The following is a 24,870-nucleotide window of genomic DNA, read 5'->3' as shown; positions in this document are numbered from 1 at the left end:
ATATGAGTAAATGAGTAGCGCATAATTATTGCCTGAATAATTTAAGATTTACACAATGGACTACTATACGTTCAACAACAGGGATGTGCGTAGCATTCTTGCAGGGTAACTATGAATTTGGAACTGCACTTGGTGGTGACAACAACGAGGTGTGTGCGTAATGCATTTGCGCGCCGGAGTCTGGAGTCCTGCCCCCCAGTTCCTCCTCCGCGGGCAGTTCGCTGGCCGATAGCGATCTGATGCTTGAGATCGGAGTGCTTACTGGCGGGCGTTGATGATGTCCACGAACTCGGGCTTCAGGGAGGCGCCTCCGACCAGGAAGCCATCGATGTCGGGCTTCTTGGCCAGCTCCTTGGCGTTGGCGGCGGTCACGGATCCACCGTACTGGATGCGCAGGCTGGCGGAGACCTCCTTGGAGATGTTGTCGCTCAGCCACTGGCGCAGGAAGGCGTGGACCTCTTGGGCCTGCATTGGGAAAGGGGCAGCATTAGTTCTGGAAGGGACTAGCCGCTGGTGGCGAGCTCACCTGATCGGGTGTGGCGGTCTTGCCGGTGCCAATGGCCCAGACGGGCTCGTAGGCCACCACCACGTTCTTCCAGTCCTTGATCTTCTGGGCGTAGGCGCACATCTGGCGGGCCACCACCTCGTTGGTCTTGCCGGCCTCGCGCTCCTCCAGGGTCTCACCAATGCAGGCGATGACCTTGAGGCCCTCGGCCAGGGCGTGCTCGGCCTTCTCGGCGATCAGGGCGTCCGACTCGCCGAAGACGGCGCGACGCTCCGAGTGGCCCAGGATCACCCAGTCGGCGCCGATGTCCTTCAGCATCGCCGGCGAAATCTCGCCGGTGAAGGCGCCCTTGGCCACCTTGTAGGCATTCTGGCCGGCCAGACCCAGCTCGCAGGGCAGCAGGTTGCGGGCGTACATGAGGTAGATGGCCGGGCAGCCAATGACCACCTCCGTGTTGGGGTCCAGGGAGGCCGAGCTGAGGGTCTTGGCGATCTCGGCGATGGACTTCTGGTCGCCGTTCATCTTCCAGTTGCCTCCCACGCAGAATTTTCGGCTCATGGTGTCGCTGTTGCTGTCGGTGCAGTCGGTGCTGAAATTTGCGTAGAACTGCGGATCGGTGGACAAGACAAGGGGATTACTATTGGAGTGCTGGGAACTGATAATTTCAAGTGGGGAACTCGCTGACTGGAGGCTCGCCGTCGACTTTTCCACTCAGATTTTCTCCCAGCTTCGAGATTATTCCCGGCACGGAGCACACACCCACCTCGAAGTTCGTCTGCTGATGTACTAACCTTCTTTTGACCTTCGTAGGTCTTCCACTGGCACTTGAAAAGCTTTGGGAAAACAGCTGTGAATTTGCCCAGCAGAGCTTGCGAAACGACGGTTTTTAGAACCTCCGCCGTCACACCACCCACAGTGGGTCGGTTCTGATCCATGGTGGCGGTGGTATGGTGGTTCCGCTGATATGGGAGCCGCTGGAGAAGCGATGCTGATGAAATGCACTGGATACCGTTCCTATTCAGCTTGAGGGGCACTCCTGGTGGCATTTCTATTGTGTTTTCGTCAGAGGTAGTAAAACAGTGATTCTGACACTCTATAACTGGCTTGCTGGCATTTTGAAAATGTTGCTATTTGCAGTTCCAGCAGGGACCCCAACCATCTGATGGGGAACTTTTTGGAAGTGGGGTCCAACAGTTTGGGCGCCGCTTAAAGAAAGCTTCAAATGCTTCAAAAAAGCTTCAAGTAACAGGCTTGCCAAACTTCGCTACACCAAGTACACCTTCTATACCCTACCATTGGGCATATGTCGCATTATGTTCTACTTCATAGGACTTGTACAAGACCCCAGAAAATAAAACACACCATTGATGTACATTCTGGTTTATTCGCTTTATTTAACTTCAACTTTGAAATTCATGTCGCACGGCTTAACTTGGTTTTCACAGACGTTCAGGTATACATAAGCAGACATATATGTTACACAGTAAATACTCTAACAACATTAAACGTATGTATGTACATAATCAAATAGCCCTTAGAAAGGTATTATGACCATACACTCAAAATAAATGCGCTCAAAAGAGAGCTCCTAATCTCTATATGTCACTACCCAACTAATTGATCTAGATCCGATATAGAATTTGACAACGTTTCCGAAAGAGAGCCTAAGAGAGCTGGGAAGTACTTAACGTAAAAGCTTTGACTTGCGAGTATTTCCTCAGGGGTCACCTTTTACCCCTTGCACCCCTTCCGCCGCATCCTTGTGATCCTCTTCCAGTGGCCTTTCCAGCTGACCCCGCGAAGGTCAACTCTCCGCACTGGTCGCCAGAAGGGATGGCGTGGAGGTGGTCAGACCCACCGGAACCGCTTCCTCCTGACCCTGACCCTGGCCCATGGGCGGTGGTGATGGAGTGGGCGTGGAGGCCGAAGACGAGGCCGTCGATGAGGTGGGACGGGCGGCGTGTGGCTGGAGGAAGTGGAACAGGTTGGAATGCTGCATGAAGCTGCCCACCGATCTCAGGGGACTGAAGAAGTTCTCTGTGGGATGGCTGGCTGGCTGCGATTGGGGTTGTGGCTGCGCGGAGGACTCCTGATCCCGGCAGAGATTGCCGCTGGGCTCCTCGTGGCCACCTCGTCCCTTGGCAATCGAACTACAGTTGCAGGATCGGCTCTTCTTGAGCGAACTCCTGGTGAAGGCCGTGCCCTTTCGATACTTAGGCTTGTGCCCGTTTGAGCCGGGACACGCCTCACTGTCGATCACAAAGACACCGGCTTGCTCCTGGGGTGCAGGACTCGCCGTGGATCCTGGCAGGCAGTGAGCGCTATTGGAGTTGCCAGCAAACAGTTTGGCCCTCAGAAGAGCCGGAAGTGGGCCGTTTGTGGGCGATGTTTGAGTGGAGAGCGGCCTCTCCCTGGACTGTGCATCTATGGGAAGATCCTGATTGTTGCCCATTGGCCTGGAGTCGGTGTCATCCGAGCGCAACTTCTCCCGCATGACCAAAGCCAGGGAGCGGCGCAGTTCCACGGGATCTATGCCAGGCTGAGAGGGATTTGGAGCAGAGCTGGCCGGCACAAATACGTCCTCAAACTGCAGATCATCATCATCATCCTCGTCCTCATCCTGGCTGAAACTGTAGTTGTGGTTGTCGTAAGAGGCGGACGGAACGGAGGGCTTCGCCGGGGCAGCAGGAGCAGGTGGGACTGTGGAACTGCTGTTCCGTTCACTGCTTCGCTGGGAACCGGGAGCCGGGGAAGGGAACTCGTAGCTGGTTTCACCCAGCTCGGCGCCACTGGAGGCCTCCACTATATTCCACATTTCTCGCTCGAGATCTGTGGTCACCGAAGCCACGGCGGCCACCGTTTGGTTGATGTTGTTGAAGCAGGGCGACACCACTCCGCACTTGGGCAGGAGCTGGGAGTTCTTCAGTGCCTCCTGCTGCTGCCTCAACCAAATGGGTGAATCTGCAGGGAAATCGACGGGAGTTATAGGGATCTTGCGGCAGTTCCAGGAAGACAACGCGCACTCACACTCACCCACATAGATGCGCGGCTGCGTGGAGCGCATATTGGAGTCCATGGACTGCAGGCGATGCTGACTGGCCACCGAGAACCGATGGATGGCCTCTGTCTGCTGATCGATGTCCACGCCCATCATCTTCAGGAGCAGGTTCTTCAGCGCGGCCCGGAAGTCCTTGAGGTGATAGGCATACAGGACCGGATTCACGGCCGAGTTCAGATGCGACAGAATGATGCAGAAGAGCGTCAGCTTGGGATGCACGTAGCAGTCGGGACAGAAGGCCTTGATGCAGTTGATCGTGTAGAGCGGTATCCAGCAGATCATGAAGAACAGCACGATGATGGACAGATTCTGGGTGGCCTTGACGTCCCGCTTCCTGGCGGCGCCCAGGACCCGCAGCATGGTTCCCGTGTGGCCAGCTCTTCCGGGCGTCGTCACCTGCACCACGGCCGCCGAGGAGCGACGACTGAGATCGGAGGCGGGGTTCATCGTAACGATCTGACGGACCTTTGAAGTTCATTTGCCAAGGGATAATTAATATTCCTAGCTCTTCAGAGGATTATCTCACTCACCTGTTTGATGATGACCCGGTAGATGTGCGTGTAGAAGGCCAGCATCAGCAGAGCCGGCGTGATAATGGTGGCGAAGTAGAGGAAGACGAGGTAGTTGTAGTCCATCACCTCCACGAAGAGGCACTCCTGGTTGTGGTTGACATCGGCGTGCCAGCCGAAAAGCGGCAGGAAGCCCACTATCGTCCCCGCCACCCAGCACATGGAGATGATGACTGCAACGGAAGAGGGACAGTGGTCATCAGAGTGCCCTGAACCGAAGCCTTTGAAGTGGAGCAGAAGTTCCAGCCATCTCCTCCGCCGAGCATAATACGAACTTTCATCGAACTAAACTGCCTGGGGTGAGTACACTAGATCTTAGAAACTATATATTTATTTGTGGCATATTTTTAGCTAGAGGCGATTATTTCTGTTCCGGACTGTCGTTGTAAATCTCGAATATGAAAATTCTTTGAATCGAAATCTCGTAAGGTGCGGACTATAACTTTATGTGGTTATTAGTAAGGGATGATTGCTACTGTGCACTGTTCTCCTGGCATTCATTCAAGTGCAGTCCAGATGAGGCGGCTTTGTTTCACTCAAGCCGCAACTCAAACATGGTCGATGGGAAACAATGTGCTGTGTATTAGCCATCCGGAGTCATTAGCATCACGGCAACAAAGGCACAATGCTAAACAATGGCCACCACAAAGTCGAAATTGCTTGACAAAGTCCCGAGAAGGAGGTGAGTCCATCTCACCATCTATACTTACATATCGCCGTGCGGGTGCGGACATTCCTGGAGTAGGCCATCGGATACAGGATGGCCCAGTATCGATCCACGGAGACGGCCACCAGGCAGAAGATGGAGATGGTACACAGCACCACAAGCAGGGAGACGGTGAAGAGGCAGGCGTGGAGGTTTCTGGGCAGCCCCATGGAGGCCAGGATGGCGAAGGGAATGCCCAAGGCGCCCACCAGCAGATCGGCCAAGGCCAGGGATACAATGTAGTAGTTGGTGCGGCGACGCAGCTTTCGCTCCCGGCGGAAAACGATGATCACCAGCACGTTGCCGATGATGCTGACGATGGCTACCAGCACCTCGAAGACGGTGTAGGGTATGTTCAGCTCGGAGCTGGGGCTGTCCGAGTCCCTGGCATCCTTGCTCGTGGTGGCCGCGTGCAGCGGGAGCAGAGGTCCCTCGAACGAGAAGTCCGTGATCGAGTAGTAGCGATAGCCGGACATGGTGGTGTTGGGTGGCTGGTTGGATATTCCACGGGCGCCACTGGGTGCCCCTTCCCGATCGAGTATTTAAGGCTGGTGCCGAGCTAATGGAGGGCGGAACAGGTGTGGGCTTCAATTACAGTGCCCGCTGGCGTGTGAACTCCCTAATTGACTTGAGTTGGCCGTGGCAGTAGCAGCGATAGTAATAGCACATGCTGCGCATTGCGTATACGCCATGCCCGCCGCGCTGCGGTTGCTCCTTTCCCGCTTTCCCGCTTTTCCGATTCGCTTTTGCTTTCCCACTTTATTTTCCTTTCCGTTGATGTATTTGTTTTTCTGCCGTCGACGTACCCTATTTAGCTGGAAAAAATAGGGAAAACTTAATCATCGTTCGGCACGTTTGTTACACACACGCAGCAACTTAATTGTAGCAATTTTTTAGTGTAATAAATTGATAAATATTTGCCAAAAATACATGTCCATATCGATAACATGTGCGGCGAGCCAAACAACAACTAACCTATACCCTAGATAATCAGATAGTACTCTGTACTCTAGTCCACTATTTAAAAGGGGCCATCAGTTACAGGACTTCCTGGAAGTCAGCAGCTCAAGGATCACAGTGAAATGTGCTGAAACTTCGATGGCTTTTGTGATGATGGTGGTTCTGGCCTGGTTTATGGGGTGTCTATACCCACAACTCTGCGAGTGCACAATGCCACCCTATCTGATTCGCGTGCGGCAAATACAAAGCTCGAAAAGCAAACAACTCCGACCGGCAACAAAATCAATTGCCAGACAATCGAACCGGGTGCCACAGAACATAATAAAAGTGTATAAAAAGGACGGAACAGCGAGAACAACACAGAAACAGACGTCCCATAAATAAGAGCATCCTACACAGGGAGAAATATATGAACTTAAAGATTTCGGTGGAGGTTTAGGGTAAGGATTCACATAAGCTGCGCTTATTCACAATAGTATTTGAATTATTATTCGTTTGTTTTTTTTATATTAAAAGATAGAAGATGACTCTTAAAACAGATTATCAACAATTATCGCTTAGTTACTGAAGACAGTCACAGTTATTTTTATTTAAAATTGACTCATTTATCTAAAATATGATTTGCTCCTGAAATATTTCTTAAATTTGTATACATTTTATTATCAGCTCCGCTTGAATTACTATATCATTTATCATTTATCTCTGGAGAGAGTAAGTAATAGCATAAAGTGCTCAGTGGTTTCTCTAGCTGCACTTTCCCTATCTCCGGGAGGATTTCCTCGAGTGGCGAGTGAAGGGATGGCAGATTTTCCGGGATTTTTCCCGCCGGAAGTCGTGCCGCGATATCAAAAAGCGTGTGAACGGTTGGCCTAATGCGCGCGGTTACCAGCCGGAAGCCGTCACTCAGGAGCAAAAGCCGGAGTATTGGATGGGTCAGGATGGATCGGGTAACTGGAGGACTGGAGGGCTGGAGGGCTGACTGCTCAATCGAGTGTTTGGGCGGCGAGAGTGCATCCATCAAAAGGCACGACAACGATTCGCGGGACATGAAAACGTTTTCCATTTAATTGGCCCACCTACTCCGCTCCACCCCGCCACCTGGCGATTCATCAAGTGAAAAGTGGAAAAGTGGAAAGTGAAAGTGGATGGTGGAGGGTGGATGGAGGTGGTTATTGTACTTCATCAACGCGGAGCACTTAGAGCCCGGGGAAAGGGCTTGTCGAATTAACGCCGTTATTTAGCCAGCTCTTGTGGGAGACACCCACTTATTGCCCAACTTATTGGCTATGGAATTTATGCTGCCAAGGGTCGGGGTCGGGGTCGGGGTCAGAGGTCATGGGGTAGTACTCCCGACGGACCCCGTTCGCGTGCTGAGTCGCCGGGCGACACTCGGAGCAGGTCGATCCGCTTAATTGCCTTTTGCCTAATTAATTCAATCGCATGGTGGCAGTCACATTTGCATTTCCACCTCCACCTCCACCGCCAACTACATTCCCATTCCACTGCCGTTTCGGCTAAAAACTCAATCAACAAATGGCACTACGATTGCCCGATTTAATTAATTTGGCAAGCGCAATTAGCGATCTTGGCCGTGGGCTGCGTGAGGCCAATGCGAAAGACGTTCCTTGGGTCAGTGCACCTGACACCTCGCAGCTCAATCAGTGCACAGCGAGAAATCCGAGGGGTAGTTTAAGACTTTAATGTGAGATATGGGAAAGTAATACTCGTAAAGTACTTACGGCACTCTGAGATCTGCCCTTCCATATCAACAGGTCACCTCTTTAAATCATAGCACATCACTGGCCTTACAATCAATAATTATTTCCAGTGCATCTATGATTTGTTTGAACACATTTGACGAATTCATTATGACACCCCTTGCATGTCAAGCCATTTCTCAAAGCTCTAACGCGTTCATAATTTGAATCGGTCTCTAGGACAAACTGTAGGCTGTTAGCTGGAATGATGGTGTGCCTGGCTGGTGGGCGTACGTGACTGGGAATCGGAATCCACTACATGCAAGTACAAGTACACTGTGCTCCGGTTCACGGCAGTTGCGATCTGCAGAGCATAACTCATACGCCCCGAGGAACGCCACCGCCCCCAACAAGTGTTCCAACTTTTCGCGCATTTGTCAGGCTCACCAAAGGGCGGCAAGTGGCTTGGTTGCTCCCCAGGGCCTTGCCTGCCTAATCCCACCCAGAATGGGATGGTTGGTGCAGTGCTGTCAAAATCAGTTGGCATTAAGTTTATTACCATGTCGCCATCGAATTGGCCACATTTTTGGCCTTGGCAGCGGAATAACGGCCAGGAAAGTGTTTCCAGCTCGCTGCATCTGCAGTGCGCACTTCGCACTTGCGATTTTTCTCTTATCACTTTGTGCACTGAGAGAAACTCCTCTGCTCACTGCATTTAATATATTTAAATTGTATGTAAAACTCATCAAAATGACGCTCGGTGCCGCATTAATATGAATATTGAGTACATATGCAAGATCTGTTTCCGAATTAACCACAGGCTTGCATATTTTCCCTCAGTGCGATTACTGTTTGCGCTGGTTGGCAGCAGATAAAGTGCGTTTCTATTACAAGACGCTATCTGCGAGGGGGCGCTGAAAAATGACGCTGGTGATAAGGCTGGCAGGACCAAGGACCAAGGATGAAGGACCCCGCACCCTAAAAGTTGCTTGCCAATCGCTGTGAACTCCATCTGCTGGCTCAGATTCAAATGTATCTGGGCTAAACCGAATCCTCCTGCGGCTGCTTGAACTTTAAGCTGGCCGCATATTTTCTTCGTTTTCTATATTTTCCCGGGCCATTTGTCTTCGTTGCGTTTTTGTGCGTGGTCATCCTGCGGCGCTTCACACGTTTAATTACGGCAAACGAGTAGCTGCAGCTGGAAGTTTCCTGTATCTGGTTGTGCTGCCCCCACTGCCACCCACTGCCACCCACTATGATACGCATTTTTTCTGCCTCGGTTAGCTGGCAAATTAATTGGCGAAAAGTTCGCTTTGCTGGCCAGAGCTGATTGCACTTGCATTGCTCTTGTCGTAATTGCGAATCCTTCTAAATGGAGTGATATACATTCATCAGGGCAATCGACTGGAAATGCAATAAACTGGATTCCGGCCCGAACCGGTTCCAATTGAATGCGTAGTGCTAAATATATACTCGCATATTGGATATCTCCAGTGGCTGCGAGCGGAGCCGGAGCCATAAATAGCTCAAATCTTCACACGTCACAGGTGGCTTATCGGCCAGTCATCACTGTCAATATCGAATGGGATTGGTGCTCGATTCCGGTCTGGATTCCCGATTGCACTACTCAAGTGCTTGCACGTTGGGATCACGTGCAGTCGCCCGTCCACTGCAAATGAGTACGGCTATCCTACTTCTGATGTGGGATACAGGGCAATATCTTTCACCGGATTCCGTGGCACTTCTCACCAGCCAATAGTTGCACAATAATACTCCTCACTGTCTCCGGGGAACAAGTGACGAGTTTCCCATGTCAGGGCGCTGGCATGTTGATAGATAACTACATAGTGAGCGGGTCTTGTCTGGCATATGAATACGCCGGGCCAGCAGAAGTCGCTCCGTGAATAATCACCCGTCAGGGCGGGTCACTGTGGATCGGGAGGAGGCAGTCCGAGTACCGGAAAGGGTCAAAGGTGCCAAAGCCTTTTAGGAGCAAATTCGTGTACTGTATCCTCTTGAAGTCCCCTCACACAGTTCTATAACTCAAGTGACCTTGGCTGAGCTTATTCATAACCCATTTTTATGCCATAAAACATTTACAGCCGCGTCCACTGTGCGAAATAGTGGGCGGTGGGAGGGGTGCCTCCCGATTCCCAATTCCCAATTCCCAATTCGGCAGTTGACAATCGAGCGAGGAGCTGTGTGGCGCAGGGACAGGAGTAAGGTCCGGCGGCTACCGCATTGCCCGTGATAATCGGAATCGCAATAATAGTGGTGGTGACACCACCTTTTGTCCCGAAATCCCGAGCAATCGCTAACGAAGCAGCCACAACTGCGCGATCAGCGATTCGGGCGCTTATCGGCACTTTTTTCGGGCGGTGTAAACATGTGAGTAAATTGTACGTAATTAAATGTTATGACTTTGTTATCTGCGTGCCTTGTTTTCGTGGCGCTTTTGGCTGTACGGACACTCGGGTCCCAGGCTGTCTCCCAATTATTGGGCATTCGTATGTGGGACACACGGCCTCTGGGGGTTTTATGTACGCGTATGTATTTTCTTTTCTTTTTTTCGGCTGGCCGGACAGTCAAATCAATCAAGCTGAAGACACTGAGCTCCTGACCACGCCGCGGTATTTCACCAGGCACAACGCTGCGTATGCGTAATATTTCATACGACTCGTATTCCCAGTTGCAGCCCCTCCGCCCAAACGACAGCTGCCGTCTTAATTTCATTTTCTATTTCAGTGGAAACCATAAAGGAGCTCTGCCAACTGGCTGCCCCCGAAAAGCCAACCAAGCCCCAAGGACTCCCCAGCCCTTTTGCCGGCCTCGTCGTCCTCGCCGGCCCATTAAGAGTCCTGTGATTGAATTCGGCTTACGCATGAAGAGTCACGAAGATTCAGCGCCGCATCCATCAGATTGGCCCACTCCAGGAGCAAGTTTAAAGCGGCTTAAGACGTCCGCTGCCAAGGACAAATGCCAGGCCGTGAATCCCCGGCTTTGCATAAGTAACCCCACTCCTGGCGCCTTTAAAGGGGTGCCAGTTTAGGGGGCGGCTGCTAACCAGAGGCCCACCAGAGTTGGAGCGCAAATATTTATGAAGCCAATAAAGATTCTATTGATGTTTGCTTGTTCTACACCACGTCCTGGCCACTCCAGCGCATCCCACGGCTTGGCATTTGATTGTCAACAGGACTCGGACTCGGGCTCCATGGGCCGCCCAGTTTTCCCCTTCCCTGCAGCAGGAGTAGACGGAATCCTCCTCCTCTCACACATCCCTGTCGACAGGCGACAGCACACATCGTTTCGTCGTTTGCATTTCTGTTGATTTTGGCGCAATGACACGCAGCTCGTTACAATTGCCGGCTGACTGGTCCCAGCCAGTTGTCCATTTCTGCCCGACCTCTGACCCCTGGCCCCTGACCCCTGGGCTGGCAACCGTAACCCCAAGCGTAGGATTTGCGCAGCAGTTATGTCTACACTTGGAAACAACCATTCCGGAATGCGGTCCTCCGCAGCCTTAGCGAAACAACACAAAGGAATGTGGGATGTCAAAAGTGACCTACTTAACCGAAATGCCACATCCTTTCGGGTTAAGTAAAGCGGAGGGCGTGAAGTAACACAAGTCCAATTACTCGTTGACATTGTATAGGGATATCTTATTAGTTACACACATACTTTACTACAATACTACGGAATCAGACTTATTTTTTGCCAGCTTCCAAATCTTTAGACTTTGAAATCTTTCGGGGAGTGTACGGGTCGCAGCATTGTGGAGCTTATGTCCTGTCAGCTCTGCATTCCGAATGCCATTGGAAAGGAGCTCTGGCAGGATGAATGTCAGGGAGGAATGTCAGGGAGGAATAGAACGGCGGAAAAAGAGGAGTCAAGCCAGTCAGAAGGGCATTCGTGGGTGTTAATGGCGCATTATCCTTGGCAAGGCTGGAAGGATCTGCTGGAACGCAGTTCCTCTTTCAGCCAGCCTGTCAGCTTGCTGGAAAGTTTGTCTCCATCAAGGCCGGCAGTTAAATTTAATTACACTGCCCGAAAAGCTGGGACCCCCAACCCGGGCGTCGAGCCCAATTGTAACCGGAGTCGCCGGAGGAGCCGTAGGCCGCCGCTAATGATGTGTGGAGCTGTTCATTAGGACGTGACCAGCGGAGCCCATTAGCCACTTTCCCGCCGCCCGCAAGTGGAACTTGGCCAACAAGTGGCGCACTTAGTTGAAACTTAATAACTTGCCGCCAGCAACTCCACGTTGGCTTAGTCGCCTGCGACCGAAGTTGCCCATTTCCGGCGGATGTGATTCGCATTCCCTGCTCCGCCAAACAATGTTGCACGTATATTATGCAGCCTGCGTGGAGGAACACCCACCCACATTCCCTCCGACCATTAAATACTTTTAATGCCACTGGCATTTGCATTCTCAAACGATCTCACATTCTCCGTCTATCGAACCAAACCCAAATCGCCATTAACAACGAGTATCGCCGTCCATTGTCGTTTAGGGATGCGCAGTTATAAAAATTTATTGCGTTCCGATTTGTTTTCACCCATTTCGGGCGCACCGTGACGTCGCTGGACAGGATTGTCGCGTGCCGACGTGCAACTGCTCAGGTAAGCCATCCCATCGCCATCGACATCCCACCCGGCTGATTCGACCGGATGCGAATGTGATCAAGAGCCATAATGGCATGTAGAATGGACTGGTTCTGCCCACAGACTTTAAGCGATTCTCAAAGGAGAACTGGTCACAAACATTGGCGATGGCTGAATAATTTAAAGCGTTTCCAGCTCCTCCAATTTATCTAAATGTGTGCTCAAAAACAAATAAATATGAAAATAAATTCTGTACTGGTTACGGCCAGTCTCATCAAATCGATGGCAGTGAGTCACCAATTAGAGGCAGACTTTCTGGCGGGGAGTCTAATGGGCAAAGTCAACAGGGCGGTATCCAGGGGCCTTTGGTGCCAGGGTGCCAAAAGGGGGAATTATCACTTGCAATGCTTGCCCAGATGACTACTGTTACGCCGATTTAATTCGAGCATAATTAATGCAAAGCCAGCGCCTCGACTTGTTAATTATGCAGGCAGACAAATGCCAGGAATGACCGGCCGACTGAACTCGAATCTGAGCCGCAATTAATGTGCATTCCACTGTCCACTGGGTGCCACCTCCTCCTCCAATCCCCCACTCTGCTCCCATCACGTGCTGGCCCTGAATCATGCCCGATGCTCTGTGCTATTTTGGTGCTATGTAAAATTTCAAATATAATAATTTCTCATTCCGAATGCTGGGCAGTGGGTGGGGCAATCCACTCCGATCCGCCCCGTTGGTGATGGCCTCGCGCGGGGCCATCAGTTGAGTGAACTAATCTGCATCTGCATCCACATCTGTGGGAGCACAGAGGACTCCCCCTGATCAATGCAAATTGAATGCAATTGGAATATGTTTAGTTCGCCCTGGGAGTAATCCTGCATCGCCGTTCCTCGTTCCACGTTCCTGGTGCCACAACTGTTGCTCGTATGCGCCACCAATTCAGGGCGGGATAAATGTAATTGAGGCGATACGAGACCTTATGACCGGGGATAATACGCGGACAATGCGCTGGCGATTGCTGGGTGGTAGGGTTTAGTGATGGGGTATCCAATATAAATGCTCGCACGGAAAAAGCACGATACATATAAATCTTTCCACAGAGAAAAAATACGCAGGAGAAGCATTACAAGCTGATTTCCTTATCACTTAAAAGCGGGAAATTAACCTTTTGAGACATTTTCTCTCTGCAGCGAGCACGGCTGGAAAAGCCGCGCTGAATTGGCCATCAATTGGAGTCCACTCAAGGGCGCCGCGCTTTTCTCCAGTTCAGTTGAGTTCACATCGCGCTGGCGCTTTATCATCAGGTTGTAAAAGCCCCCATAAAGGCGGTCATTAAATGGCCAAGTGATGTCAACATTAGGTATGCCACGCCCACCACCCACCTCCCACCGCCCAGCGCCCCGACACGTGGGTCGAACCCATCCACTGGGATTTGCAATATGTCGCCAACATATTCATCATCGAACCCACGTCCACGTCCACTTCCACTTCCACTCCGCCTCCTGATGGGGCGGCTGTCAAAATATTGACAATTGGTCTTTAGTTGGCGTGAAGGTCGACTGCACATTAACTGCAGGCCTCAAGGGCACTCCAGTGGGCGCAATTAGGGGGTGGCTATTACGGGGTTGGGTTGTGGCCGAAACAACGTAAGTCTGCGACACTTTCTGGCCATCCCTTCGCGAAAAGTTTACTCGCCAGTTAGCGAGCGATTATCTTCTAATTGGATGCTAATTCCCAACCGCAGCCCACTTATGTTATGTACCCCCGCGCTGAAAATCGCTGCGTGACTTACTTTAAATTCGTATAATCGAATCGAAATCAGATTGTTGACTTTGCCACAAAACAGCGACCAGTTTGGAAATCGCCGCGTCGCGCTCTTGGATTTTGGCAAGTGCTGACGTTGGGTTAGCGAAGTTGAGTCGGAGGTTGTCGATGTGTCTGCCCGAATATTTATAGAAGCAATTGGGCTGGAGCAGCCAGCAGATGGGGTGCCAGGCGGTGCCGGGAGCAGCCTAATGAATCCATCTCTGGGTTCGGTTCGGTTCGTTTCAAGCCGACTTTCTCGACCCGCTGCACACGTTTCCCAGCGGGACGAAGGGGTTTCCCGGGAAAAGGATTGCCGGCCAAGTGACGCAGCGACAGGGAGCTACAGGGAGCCTTGGGCCTCAGAAACGTGCCTGCAATACCCACGCAGTTACCCAGGAAGATAAATGATAATTTATCCCATCTTTGGAGATCGCATACAACTTTAGTTCGGAAGCCTGTGACTAAGACAAATTATTTTGCTGAACTAACGAAACATTAGGAAAATCATTATCACAACTCTATATTTAAGGGGGAAATCCATATACATTGATAAAAACAAAGCCCATTTCACAGCCTGCTGTGCACAAATGCTGGTGTTCCATAATTATCTCATCATCATACATTTATATTGATTGGCATGTGATCACTATTTTCCACATGGGGCTATAACCCTTCCTCAACAGCATAATTTGCTTTATTTATCTTGTTGCGACAGTTAAATCCTTTTGTAACTTTGCAGTATCCAAATAGGCAGTGAGTTCATTGGATCGGCTTAAGGTTGTGATAAGGGGCCGTTGCAATCACATTGCGAGTGCTGAAGTGGGGGAAACCCCAGCAACTTGTTGACACAAAAGCTGCACATTCACGCTTGAAATATTAGCATGAAATGTCTGTACTTTTATCAGCAGAATCGAAAGGGTGCGATTATCATCGACTGCTCCTCGAAGTCGAAATGACATTTCTGCACTTTCGAATGCAATGCGTCCGAGCGCCGCGTTTGTCGGCGTTTGGAGGCTTAACCGGAAACTTTTAATTTAATTAATTTATACACAAAGGCGCAATCAAGAGCACTGGCGACTTGAGGAGCTCGAAGGACGGGCGGTGGACGGTGGGCGGTGGGCGGTGGCATGCGAATTGCGGTTACAAGCGCCGTGTGCATCTGATAGATAGATAGATACACCCTACCCCCTCCACCTGCGTGCACGTATATGCCATCCCCTCCAAACCGAACCGAAACCCATTGCGATAGAGCGCTTTTGATGTTCACTCGCCCTGCTCGGTTCACTTCGCCTTAGTTCGCTTTATTTCCCTGCCCAGCCCATCGAGTGCAATTCCAAAAAATCCGCCATTAGTCGGCGGCTGCAATCCGAAAGATACAAGATGTATCGCTAATGCAAGCTGCAGATGTCTTTTCTTTTCTACTCGGGCAGTACGCGGGCAACAGGTGAACCTTGTTTATTGATGCACTCGTTCCGCTAATTTGTTTGCTCGGGATGATTTAATGGGCTGCCCGCTGACAGGGTCAAGGGTGGGTGGATATACAGATGGATATACGGATGGATATATGGGTGGATATGCGGATGGATTGATATATGGCTGATGGGTGATGACCGGAACTGGATGTTATCAATTAGCCAATCAGCAGGACATGCGATACGTGCAACAGGTGAAAACTTTCCCCGCTCTTGGCCAAAAGCAAATATTTAGTTGCCTTTTGCGGTTAGCATAAACATAATGCTGTGTGTCTGAATTTTATCGATTTTTTGGGGGCTTTCTAACATATGCTGTTTTTCGTTTGTTTGCATTAGCACTAAATATACATTCAAGAAAACTTTGGTGGTAATTAGTGTAGTTACCTGGAATTGAAGTGGGAAGTGGCCCTAAAGTTCGAAGGAGGAGCCACAGGTGGTAATTTAGCTTAGAGAAACACCTTTGCAAATTTATAAATCCGCGATCCAATCACCTCTCTCTTCGGATCTTTATTATTTTCTTAAAGCCCGAGACGCTAATTCAATTGACACTTTTTCGGGCCTCGCTGGGTTGCCATAAAAACTGGATGGAAAACTTTTCCAAGCTTATTTAGTTTGGCATTTCATTGAGACGGACACACACAGACACTGGCACGCACACCGGATTTGTTTATTAATTTTATTATTTACTTTTTATGGCAGTCGAAACTGAATTTCAAAACTCGATACCGCTGCGATATGCGATGCGATTCTCCACTGCGGATATGCGAAATATCCACCGCGCTGGCCAACGCTCGACGGCAAAATGCGCGAATGAATCGCACGGATAGCAAGCCCAAGCGGCTGGGATTCGGGCTCGGGATTTCCGAATCGCGTTCCATCTAAGGGGACTTCGGGAACTTCGGGAAAAGTGGACGGGCCCCCGAACTACGGAGCACGGACGCCTGTTGAGTGCTTGGGAAAGCGTGGAGAGTTGCAGTTCTACGGCTTGGCCTCCGCCTCCGTCCGGATATAATCGTAAACGAAATATGCTGGCTCTTTTCTTTATAGCTATGATTTGTGGCTGTCGCCGAGATTCCGCTCGCTATTTCTGGCCGCCGTTTGTGAGTGTTCTTTGCACTTTCAATGGCACTCAAACATAAGTGAGACGTAAACCGCGATGGGCAATATGTATTTTCTTGGACGAGCTAATAAAGAATCGACGGGTCTCTCAATCAATCGGCATACGCTCATTGATATTGATGGCCCAGCTGGTTGATCCTTGGCTTCGGAGTGGGTAGTACTGCTATTTGGTGGCTTTTCGAGGCGGATGTGCCCAAGAGCACGCAACCCCCGAAATAATCGTTTGGCCAAAATCAATTTGTGCCATTGTGTTGCTTTATGGGCTGCCATCCCTGTATAGAACCAGAAGCCGCCCATAAAACCCCATCGATCCATCGACTTGTTAGCAGTTCATCAAAATTGTTTGCCGCATATTAATTGCCCGATGTTGTGGCTGCTACTGTGCCAAGCGGAGTGCGATCGTATTGCTCGAGTATCGGGTATTATTAATGCCCCCATACCATCATATCGGGCCATACCATCCACTTCGAATATCGTTTTATTGACATTTGGAGCACGTGACTGGCCTGCGAAGATGTTTGCCTTCTGTCTGGCGAATAGTCACTGCTTTAGATGTGCAAACAAAATCGCGATGCTTGCTGCAGCCCATCCGGCGTATACTTAATGAACTGAGCACCACTTTCTGTTCGGACTTGTAAGTTTTAGAACCATATCTATGGGTCCACGTGCTGGCAATTTGCACGTCCATTTTGGGTTTTCCAGGAAGATTTCAGTGCAATCGATTCGGAACGTAGTTAGCTCGCACAATTTATGGCCGCACTTTAATTGTTTTTGAATTTATAGAAATTTTTTAAAACGTGCGAGAGAAAGGGAAGCGCGAGTGACAGAGATAGCTACAGAAAGCTTTACCACAGCCGTTTGTAAGCTTACGGTAAAATTTTGAAGGGTTCGTGTCTCAGCTGCCAGCTATAAAGTAATGTTTTAATGCTTAAAAGAATTGTTTGATCTTTTACTTGGAACTTCTTGACATTTCGTATTTTCTTTTCACACTTGCAATAATTTGTTTGTGTTTATTTATTGAGCAAAAAACTGAATGTTTTGGGCGGAAAATGAGGAAAAACGGTTTTGGACAAAATAATCGATATTTCCAAATGGTTTTTTCTTCATTTCTCGGCTAAAAATGGACATATAGCAAAAACAATAACTGTTTTGTGCAGCTAATTACCTATACTAACGGCCCCTGTCCCGTGATATCAAATTTCGAAAAATTATTTTTTCGGCATTTTTTGCATTTTTGATAAGGGGTTACATCATCAAATTTTGCAAAAAATGGCAAAAATTTAAAGTCTCCAAATTTGAACACCAATCGATTGGAAAGTTAATTAGGAGTTAAAAGAGATATGGCATTCCATTTTTGGAGCATTATTTCGAGTGTTGTGACCAAAAAACTGAATGTTTTGGGCGGAAAATGAGGAAAAACTGTTTTGGACAAAATAATCGATATTTCCAAATGGTTTTTTCTTCATTTCTTGGCTAAAAATGGACATATAGCAAAAACAATAACTGTTTTGTGCAGCTAATTACCTATACTAACGGCCCCTGTCCCGTGATTTCAAATTTCGAAAAATTATTTTTTCGGCATTTTTTGCATTTTTGATAAGGGGTTACATCATCAAATTTTGCGAAAAATGGCAAAAATTTAAAGTCTCCAAATTTGAACACCAATCGATTGGAAAGTTAATTAGGAGTTAAACGAGATATGGCATTCCATTTTTGGAGCATTATTTCGAGTGTTGTGACCAAAAAACTGAATGTTTTGGGCGGAAAATGAGGAAAAACGGTTTTGGACAAAATAATCGATATTTCCAAATGGTTTTTTCTTCATTTCTCGGCTAAAAATGAACATATAGCAAAAACAATAACAGTTTTGTGCAGCTAATTACCCATACTAACGGCCCCTGTCCCGTGATTTCAAATTTCGAAAAATTATTTTTTTGGCATTTTTTGCATTTTTGATAAGGGGTTACATCATCAAATTTTGCGAAAAATGGCAAAAATTTAAAGTGTCCAAATTTGAACACCAATCGATTGGAAAGTTAATTAGGAGTTAAACGAGATATGGCATTCCATTTTTGGAGCATTATTTCGAGTGTAGTGACCAAAAAACTGAATGTTTTGGGCGGAAAATGAGGAAAAACGGTTTTGGACAAAATAATCGATATTTCCAAATGGTTTTTTCTTCATTTCTTGGCTAAAAATGGACATATAGCAAAAACAATAACTGTTTTGTGCAGCTAATTACCTATACTAACGGCCCCTGTCCCGTGATTTCAAATTTCGAAAAATTATATTTTCGGCATTTTTTGCATTTTTGATAAGGGGTTACATCATCAAATTTTGCAAAAAATGGCAAAAATTTAAAGTGTCCAAATTTGAACACCAATCGATTGGAAAGTTAATTAGGAGTTAAAAGAGATATGGCATTCCATTTTTGGAGCATTATTTCGAGTGTTGTGACCAAAAAACTGAATGTTTTGGGCGGAAAATGAGGAAAAACGGTTTTGGACAAAATAATCGATATTTCCAAATGGTTTATTCTTCATTTCTTGGCTAAAAATGGACATATAGCAAAAACAATAACTGTTTTGTGCAGCTAATTACCTATACTAACGGCCCGTCCCGTGATTTTAAATTTCGAAAAATTATTTTTTCGGCATTTTTTGCATTTTTGATAAGGGGTTACATCATCAAATTTTGCGAAAAATGGCAAAAATTTAGGGTCTCCAAATTTGAACACCAATCGATTGGAAAGTTAATTAGGAGTTAAACGAGATATGGCATTCCATTTTTGGAGCATTATTTCGAGTGTAGTGACCAAAAAACTGAATGTTTTGGGCGGAAAATGAGGAAAAACGGTTTTGGACAAAATAATCGATATTTACAAATGGTTTTTTCTTCATTTCTTGGCTAAAAATGGACATATAGCAAAAACAATAACTGTTTTGTGCAGCTAATTACCTATACTAACGGCCCCTGTCCCGTGATTTCAAATTTCGAAAAATTATATTTTCGGCATTTTTTGCATTTTTGATAAGGGGTTACATCATCAAATTTTGCAAAAAATGGCAAAAATTTAAAGTGTCCAAATTTGAACACCAATCGATTGGAAAGTTAATTAGGAGTTAAAAGAGATATGGCATTCCATTTTTGGAGCATTATTTCGAGTGTTGTGACCAAAAAACTGAATGTTTTGGGCGGAAAATGAGGAAAAACGGTTTTGGACAAAATAATCGATATTTCCAAATGGTTTTTTCTTCATTTCTTGGCTAAAAATGGACATATAGCAAAAACAATAACTGTTTTGTGCAGCTAATTACCTATACTAACGGCCCCTGTCCCGTGATTTCAAATTTCGAAAAATTATATTTTCGGCATTTTTTGCATTTTTGATAAGGGGTTACATCATCAAATTTTGCGAAAAATGGCAAAAATTTAAAGTGTCCAAATTTGAACACCAATCGATTGGAAAGTTAATTAGGAGTTCAACGAGATATGGCATTCCATTTTTGGAGCATTATTTCGAGTGTAGTGACCAAAAAACTGAATGTTTTGGGCGGAAAATGAGGAAAAACGGTTTTGGACAAAATAATCGATATTTACAAATGGTTTTTTCTTCATTTCTTGGCTAAAAATGGACATATAGCAAAAACAATAACAGTTTTGTGCAGCTAATTACCCATACTAACGGCCCCTGTCCCGTGATTTCAAATTTCGAAAAATTATTTTTTTGGCATTTTTTGCATTTTTGATAAGGGGTTACATCATCAAATTTTGCGAAAAATGGCAAAAATTTAAAGTGTCCAAATTTGAACACCAATCGATTGGAAAGTTAATTAGGAGTTAAACGAGATATGGCATTCCATTTTTGGAGCATTATTTCGAGTGTAGTGACCAAAAAACTGAATGTTTTGGGCGGAAAATGAGGAAAAACGGTTTTGGACAAAATAATCGATATTTACAAATGGTTTTTTCTTCATTTCTTGGCTAAAAATGGACATATAGCAAAAACAATAACAGTTTTGTGCAGCTAATTACCCATACTAACGGCCCCTGTCCCGTGATTTCAAATTTCGAAAAATTATTTTTTTGGCATTTTTTGCATTTTTGATAAGGGGTTACATCATCAAATTTTGCGAAAAATGGCAAAAATTTAACGTCTCCAAATTTGAACACCAATCGATTGGAAAGTTAATTAGGAGTTAAACGAGATATGGCATTCCATTTTTGGAGCATTATTTCGAGTGTAGTGACCAAAAAACTGAATGTTTTGGGCGGAAAATGAGGAAAAACGGTTTTGGACAAAATAATCGATATTTACAAATGGTTTTTTCTTCATTTCTTGGCTAAAAATGGACATATAGCAAAAACAATAACTGTTTTGTGCAGCTAATTACCCATACTAACGGCCCCTGTCCCGTGATTTCAAATTTCGAAAAATTATTTTTTTGGCATTTTTTGCATTTTTGATAAGGGGTTACATCATCAAATTTTGCGAAAAATGGCAAAAATTTAACGTCTCCAAATTTGAACACCAATCGATTGGAAAGTTAATTAGGAGTTAAACGAGATATGGCATTCCATTTTTGGAGCATTATTTCGAGTGTAGTGACCAAAAAACTAAATGTTTTGGGCGGAAAATGAGGAAAAACGGTTTTGGACAAAATAATCGATATTTACAAATGGTTTTTTCTTCATTTCTTGGCTAAAAATGGACATATAGCAAAAACAATAACAGTTTTGTGCAGCTAATTACCCATACTAACGGCCCCTGTCCCGTGATTTCAAATTTCGAAAAATTATTTTTTTGGCATTTTTTGCATTTTTGATAAAGGGTTACATCATCAAATTTTGCGAAAAATGGCAAAAATTTAAAGTGTCCAAATTTGAACACCAATCGATTGGAAAGTTAATTAGGAGTTAAACGAGATATGGCATTCCATTTTTGGAGCATTATTTCGAGTGTAGTGACCAAAAAACTGAATGTTTTGGGCGGAAAATGAGGAAAAACGGTTTTGGACAAAATAATCGATATTTACAAATGGTTTTTTCTTCATTTCTTGGCTAAAAATGGACATATAGCAAAAACAATAACTGTTTTGTGCAGCTAATTACCCATACTAACGGCCCCTGTCCCGTGATTTCAAATTTCGAAAAATTATTTTTTTGGCATTTTTTGCATTTTTGATAAGGGGTTACATCATCAAATTTTGCGAAAAATGGCAAAAATTTAACGTCTCCAAATTTGAACACCAATCGATTGGAAAGTTAATTAGGAGTTAAACGAGATATGGCATTCCATTTTTGGAGCATTATTTCGAGTGTAGTGACCAAAAAACTGAATGTTTTGGGCGGAAAATGAGGAAAAACGGTTTTGGACAAAATAATCGATATTTCCAAATGGTTTTTTCTTCATTTCTCGGCTAAAAATGGACATATAGCAAAAACAATAACTGTTTTGTGCAGCTAATTACCCATACTAACGGCCCCTGCCCCGTGATTTCAAATTTCGAAAAATTATTTTTTTGGCATTTTTTGCATTTTTGATAAGGGGTTACATCATCAAATTTTGCGAAAAATGGCAAAAATTTAACGTCTCCAAATTTGAACACCAATCGATTGGAAAGTTAATTAGGAGTTAAACGAGATATGGCATTCCATTTTTGGAGCATTATTTCGAGTGTAGTGACCAAAAAACTGAATGTTTTGGGCGGAAAATGAGGAAAAACGGTTTTGGACAAAATAATCGATATTTCCAAATGGTTTTTTCTTCATTTCTCGGCTAAAAATGGACATATAGCAAAAACAATAACTGTTTTGTGCAGCTAATTACCTATACTAACGGCCCCTGTCCCGTGATTTCAAATTTCGAAAAATTATTTTTTCGGCATTTTTTGCATTTTTGATAAGGTTACATCATCAAATTTTGCGAAAAATGGCAAAAATTTAAAGTCTCCAAATTTGAACACCAATCGATTGGAAAGTTAATTAGGAGTTAAACGAGATATGGCATTCCATTTTTGGAGCATTATTTCGAGTGTAGTGACCAAAAAACTGAATGTTTTGGGCGGAAAATGAGGAAAAACGGTTTTGGACAAAATAATCGATATTTACAAATGGTTTTTTCTTCATTTCTTGGCTAAAAATGGACATATAGCAAAAACAATAACAGTTTTGTGCAGCTAATTACCCATACTAACGGCCCCTGTCCCGTGATTTCAAATTTCGAAAAATTATTTTTTTGGCATTTTTTGCATTTTTGATAAGGGGTTACATCATCAAATTTTGCGAAAAATGGCAAAAATTTAAAGTGTCCAAATTTGAACACCAATCGATTGGAAAGTTAATTAGGAGTTAAACGAGATATGGCATTCCATTTTTGGAGCATTATTTCGAGTGTAGTGACCAAAAAACTGAATGTTTTGGGCGGAAAATGAGGAAAAAACGGTTTTGGACAAAATAATCGATATTTACAAATGGTTTTTTCTTCATTTCTTGGCTAAAAATGGACATATAGCAAAAACAATATCAGTTTTGTGCAGCTAATTACCCATACTAACGGCCCCTGTCCCGTGATTTCAAATTTCGAAAAATTATTTTTTTGGCATTTTTTGCATTTTTGATAAGGGGTTACATCATCAAATTTTGCGAAAAATGGCAAAAATTTAACGTCTCCAAATTTGAACACCAATCGATTGGAAAGTTAATTAGGAGTTAAACGAGATATGGCATTCCATTTTTGGAGCATTATTTCGAGTGTAGTGACCAAAAAACTGAATGTTTTGGGCGGAAAATGAGGAAAAACGGTTTTGGACAAAATAATCGATATTTCCAAATGGTTTTTTCTTCATTTCTCGGCTAAAAATGGACATATAGCAAAAACAATAACTGTTTTGTGCAGCTAATTACCCATACTAACGGCCCCTGCCCCGTGATTTCAAATTTCGAAAAATTATTTTTTTGGCATTTTTTGCATTTTTGATAAGGGGTTACATCATCAAATTTTGCGAAAAATGGCAAAAATTTAACGTCTCCAAATTTGAACACCAATCGATTGGAAAGTTAATTAGGAGTTAAACGAGATATGGCATTCCATTTTTGGAGCATTATTTCGAGTGTAGTGACCAAAAAACTGAATGTTTTGGGCGGAAAATGAGGAAAAACGGTTTTGGACAAAATAATCGATATTTCCAAATGGTTTTTTCTTCATTTCTCGGCTAAAAATGGACATATAGCAAAAACAATAACTGTTTTGTGCAGCTAATTACCTATACTAACGGCCCCTGTCCCGTGATTTCAAATTTCGAAAAATTATTTTTTCGGCATTTTTTGCATTTTTGATAAGGGGTTACATCATCAAATTTTGCGAAAAATGGCAAAAATTTAAAGTCTCCAAATTTGAACACCAATCGATTGGAAAGTTAATTAGGAGTTCAACGAGATATGGCATTCCATTTTTGGAGCATTATTTCGAGTGTAGTGACCAAAAAACTGAATGTTTTGGGCGGAAAATGAGGAAAAACGGTTTTGGACAAAATAATCGATATTTACAAAAGGTTTTTTCTTCATTTCTTGGCTAAAAATGGACATATAGCAAAAACAATAACTGTTTTGTGCAGCTAATTACCTATACTAACGGCCCATGTCCAATAAAGAAAAAGACAAGCTTAGAGCTTCTTGGTCATCTGTATGTGCAATTTTTTAGAATTATAATTTTAGAAATTGTTCAATGATTATTGCTTGGGCATTTTCAACCACCGCTAGCAGCAGCTCATTAACAAAAGGAACACATCAGCAAAACAAACCCAATTCTTAACTTTTTGGCAGAGCGGGCAAACGCCTCAGATCCACATGTTCGCCACTCGTCTCCATTCGGTCTCGGTTATGTAAAGCCAACAGAAATACAGAAATGCGATATGGGGAACCCCTCCCCACCGAAAATGGCAGCCACACTCAATGAATTCCACAGTCAGTTGAAAAGGGGAGGGGAACGGCAAAGGCATGGGTGCTAAACGTTTAATAATTGTCGTTGGCTGCACGTACACTGCAAACAATCAATTAAGTATACTTACTTGTTCTTCGTTTCTTAATGGACTTTCAAAAGTGGGTCCTTTCTGTGGGGTTGTCTATAATAGAATCAAAATAAATATATCTATTCATTAGAGAAAATATAACTGAATTTCTCAATCTGTACAAGAACATAGTGATGATCTGCACTCCCCATTGCGCTCGGAGTATCCAGTTACTCCCTGGATCCCCAACTATCTGAGCCCCAATGTGAGTCTTCTTGCCAATGTGAATTTTGTTTACCAGCCCCATATCCATATCTTATTTACATATGGACATTTCTGCACCCCACAAGCGCGCATTAAAACATTTTAA

The 24,870-nt window shown here is 45.4% G+C and overlaps 2 protein-coding genes across 4 annotated transcripts; both read right to left on the bottom strand.

Annotated features, from left to right (window-relative positions):
• Position 1: 1 nt before the first annotated feature.
• On the bottom strand, positions 2 to 1,606 carry LOC6554221 (triosephosphate isomerase). Of its 2 annotated transcripts, none has more exons than XM_001981202.3 (3): positions 1,297 to 1,606; positions 527 to 1,111; positions 2 to 465 (listed from the first exon to the last, which is right to left on the bottom strand). In XM_001981202.3, the coding sequence occupies exons 1-3, from the start codon at positions 1,549 to 1,551 to the stop codon at positions 259 to 261; spliced, it is 1,047 nt and encodes a 348-aa protein (XP_001981238.1). In that variant the 5' UTR covers positions 1,552 to 1,606; the 3' UTR covers positions 2 to 258. The 2 variants fall into 2 exon arrangements, with proteins under 2 accessions (XP_001981238.1, XP_015009177.1); XM_015153691.2 differs by having other exon boundaries at positions 1,269 to 1,321.
• Positions 1,607 to 1,885: 279 nt separating this feature from the next.
• On the bottom strand, positions 1,886 to 16,176 carry LOC6554220 (G-protein coupled receptor 176). 2 transcript variants are annotated; one of them, XM_001981201.3, is made up of 5 exons: positions 15,757 to 16,176; positions 4,843 to 5,653; positions 4,094 to 4,305; positions 3,533 to 4,028; positions 1,886 to 3,466 (listed from the first exon to the last, which is right to left on the bottom strand). In XM_001981201.3, the coding sequence occupies exons 2-5, from the start codon at positions 5,312 to 5,314 to the stop codon at positions 2,310 to 2,312; spliced, it is 2,337 nt and encodes a 778-aa protein (XP_001981237.1). In that variant the 5' UTR covers positions 5,315 to 5,653; positions 15,757 to 16,176; the 3' UTR covers positions 1,886 to 2,309. The 2 variants fall into 2 exon arrangements, with proteins under 2 accessions (XP_001981237.1, XP_015009176.1); XM_015153690.2 differs by having other exon boundaries at positions 3,539 to 4,028.
• Positions 16,177 to 24,870: the final 8,694 nt, after the last annotated feature.

Source organism: Drosophila erecta, unplaced genomic scaffold, assembly GCF_003286155.1.
Source record: "Drosophila erecta strain 14021-0224.00,06,07 unplaced genomic scaffold, DereRS2 tig00000000-arrow-pilon, whole genome shotgun sequence".
In the NCBI taxonomy this organism is placed as follows: domain Eukaryota; kingdom Metazoa; phylum Arthropoda; class Insecta; order Diptera; family Drosophilidae; genus Drosophila; species Drosophila erecta.
Note: the sequence above shows the minus strand (reverse complement) of the source record. Positions and strands in the feature narration are given on the sequence as shown.

What these genes read in the sequence shown, in the direction of transcription:
- LOC6554221 (XM_001981202.3), bottom strand. Translation starts at nt 1,551, where the DNA reads ATGCCACCAGGAGTGCCCCTCAAGCTGAATAGGAACGGTATCCAGTGC. An exon ending in CCTACGAAGGTCAAAAGAAG is followed by an intron (nt 1,112 to 1,296) that starts GTTAGTACATCA and finishes ACCGATCCGCAG; the next exon opens with TTCTACGCAAATTTCAGCAC. An exon ending in AGACCGCCACACCCGATCAG is followed by an intron (nt 466 to 526) that starts GTGAGCTCGCCA and finishes TTCCCAATGCAG; the next exon opens with GCCCAAGAGGTCCACGCCTT.
- LOC6554220 (XM_001981201.3), bottom strand. Translation starts at nt 5,314, where the DNA reads ATGTCCGGCTATCGCTACTACTCGATCACGGACTTCTCGTTCGAGGGA. An exon ending in CCGCACCCGCACGGCGATAT is followed by an intron (nt 4,306 to 4,842) that starts GTAAGTATAGAT and finishes CTTCCGTTGCAG; the next exon opens with TCATCATCTCCATGTGCTGG. An exon ending in ACCGGGTCATCATCAAACAG is followed by an intron (nt 4,029 to 4,093) that starts GTGAGTGAGATA and finishes TGAACTTCAAAG; the next exon opens with GTCCGTCAGATCGTTACGAT.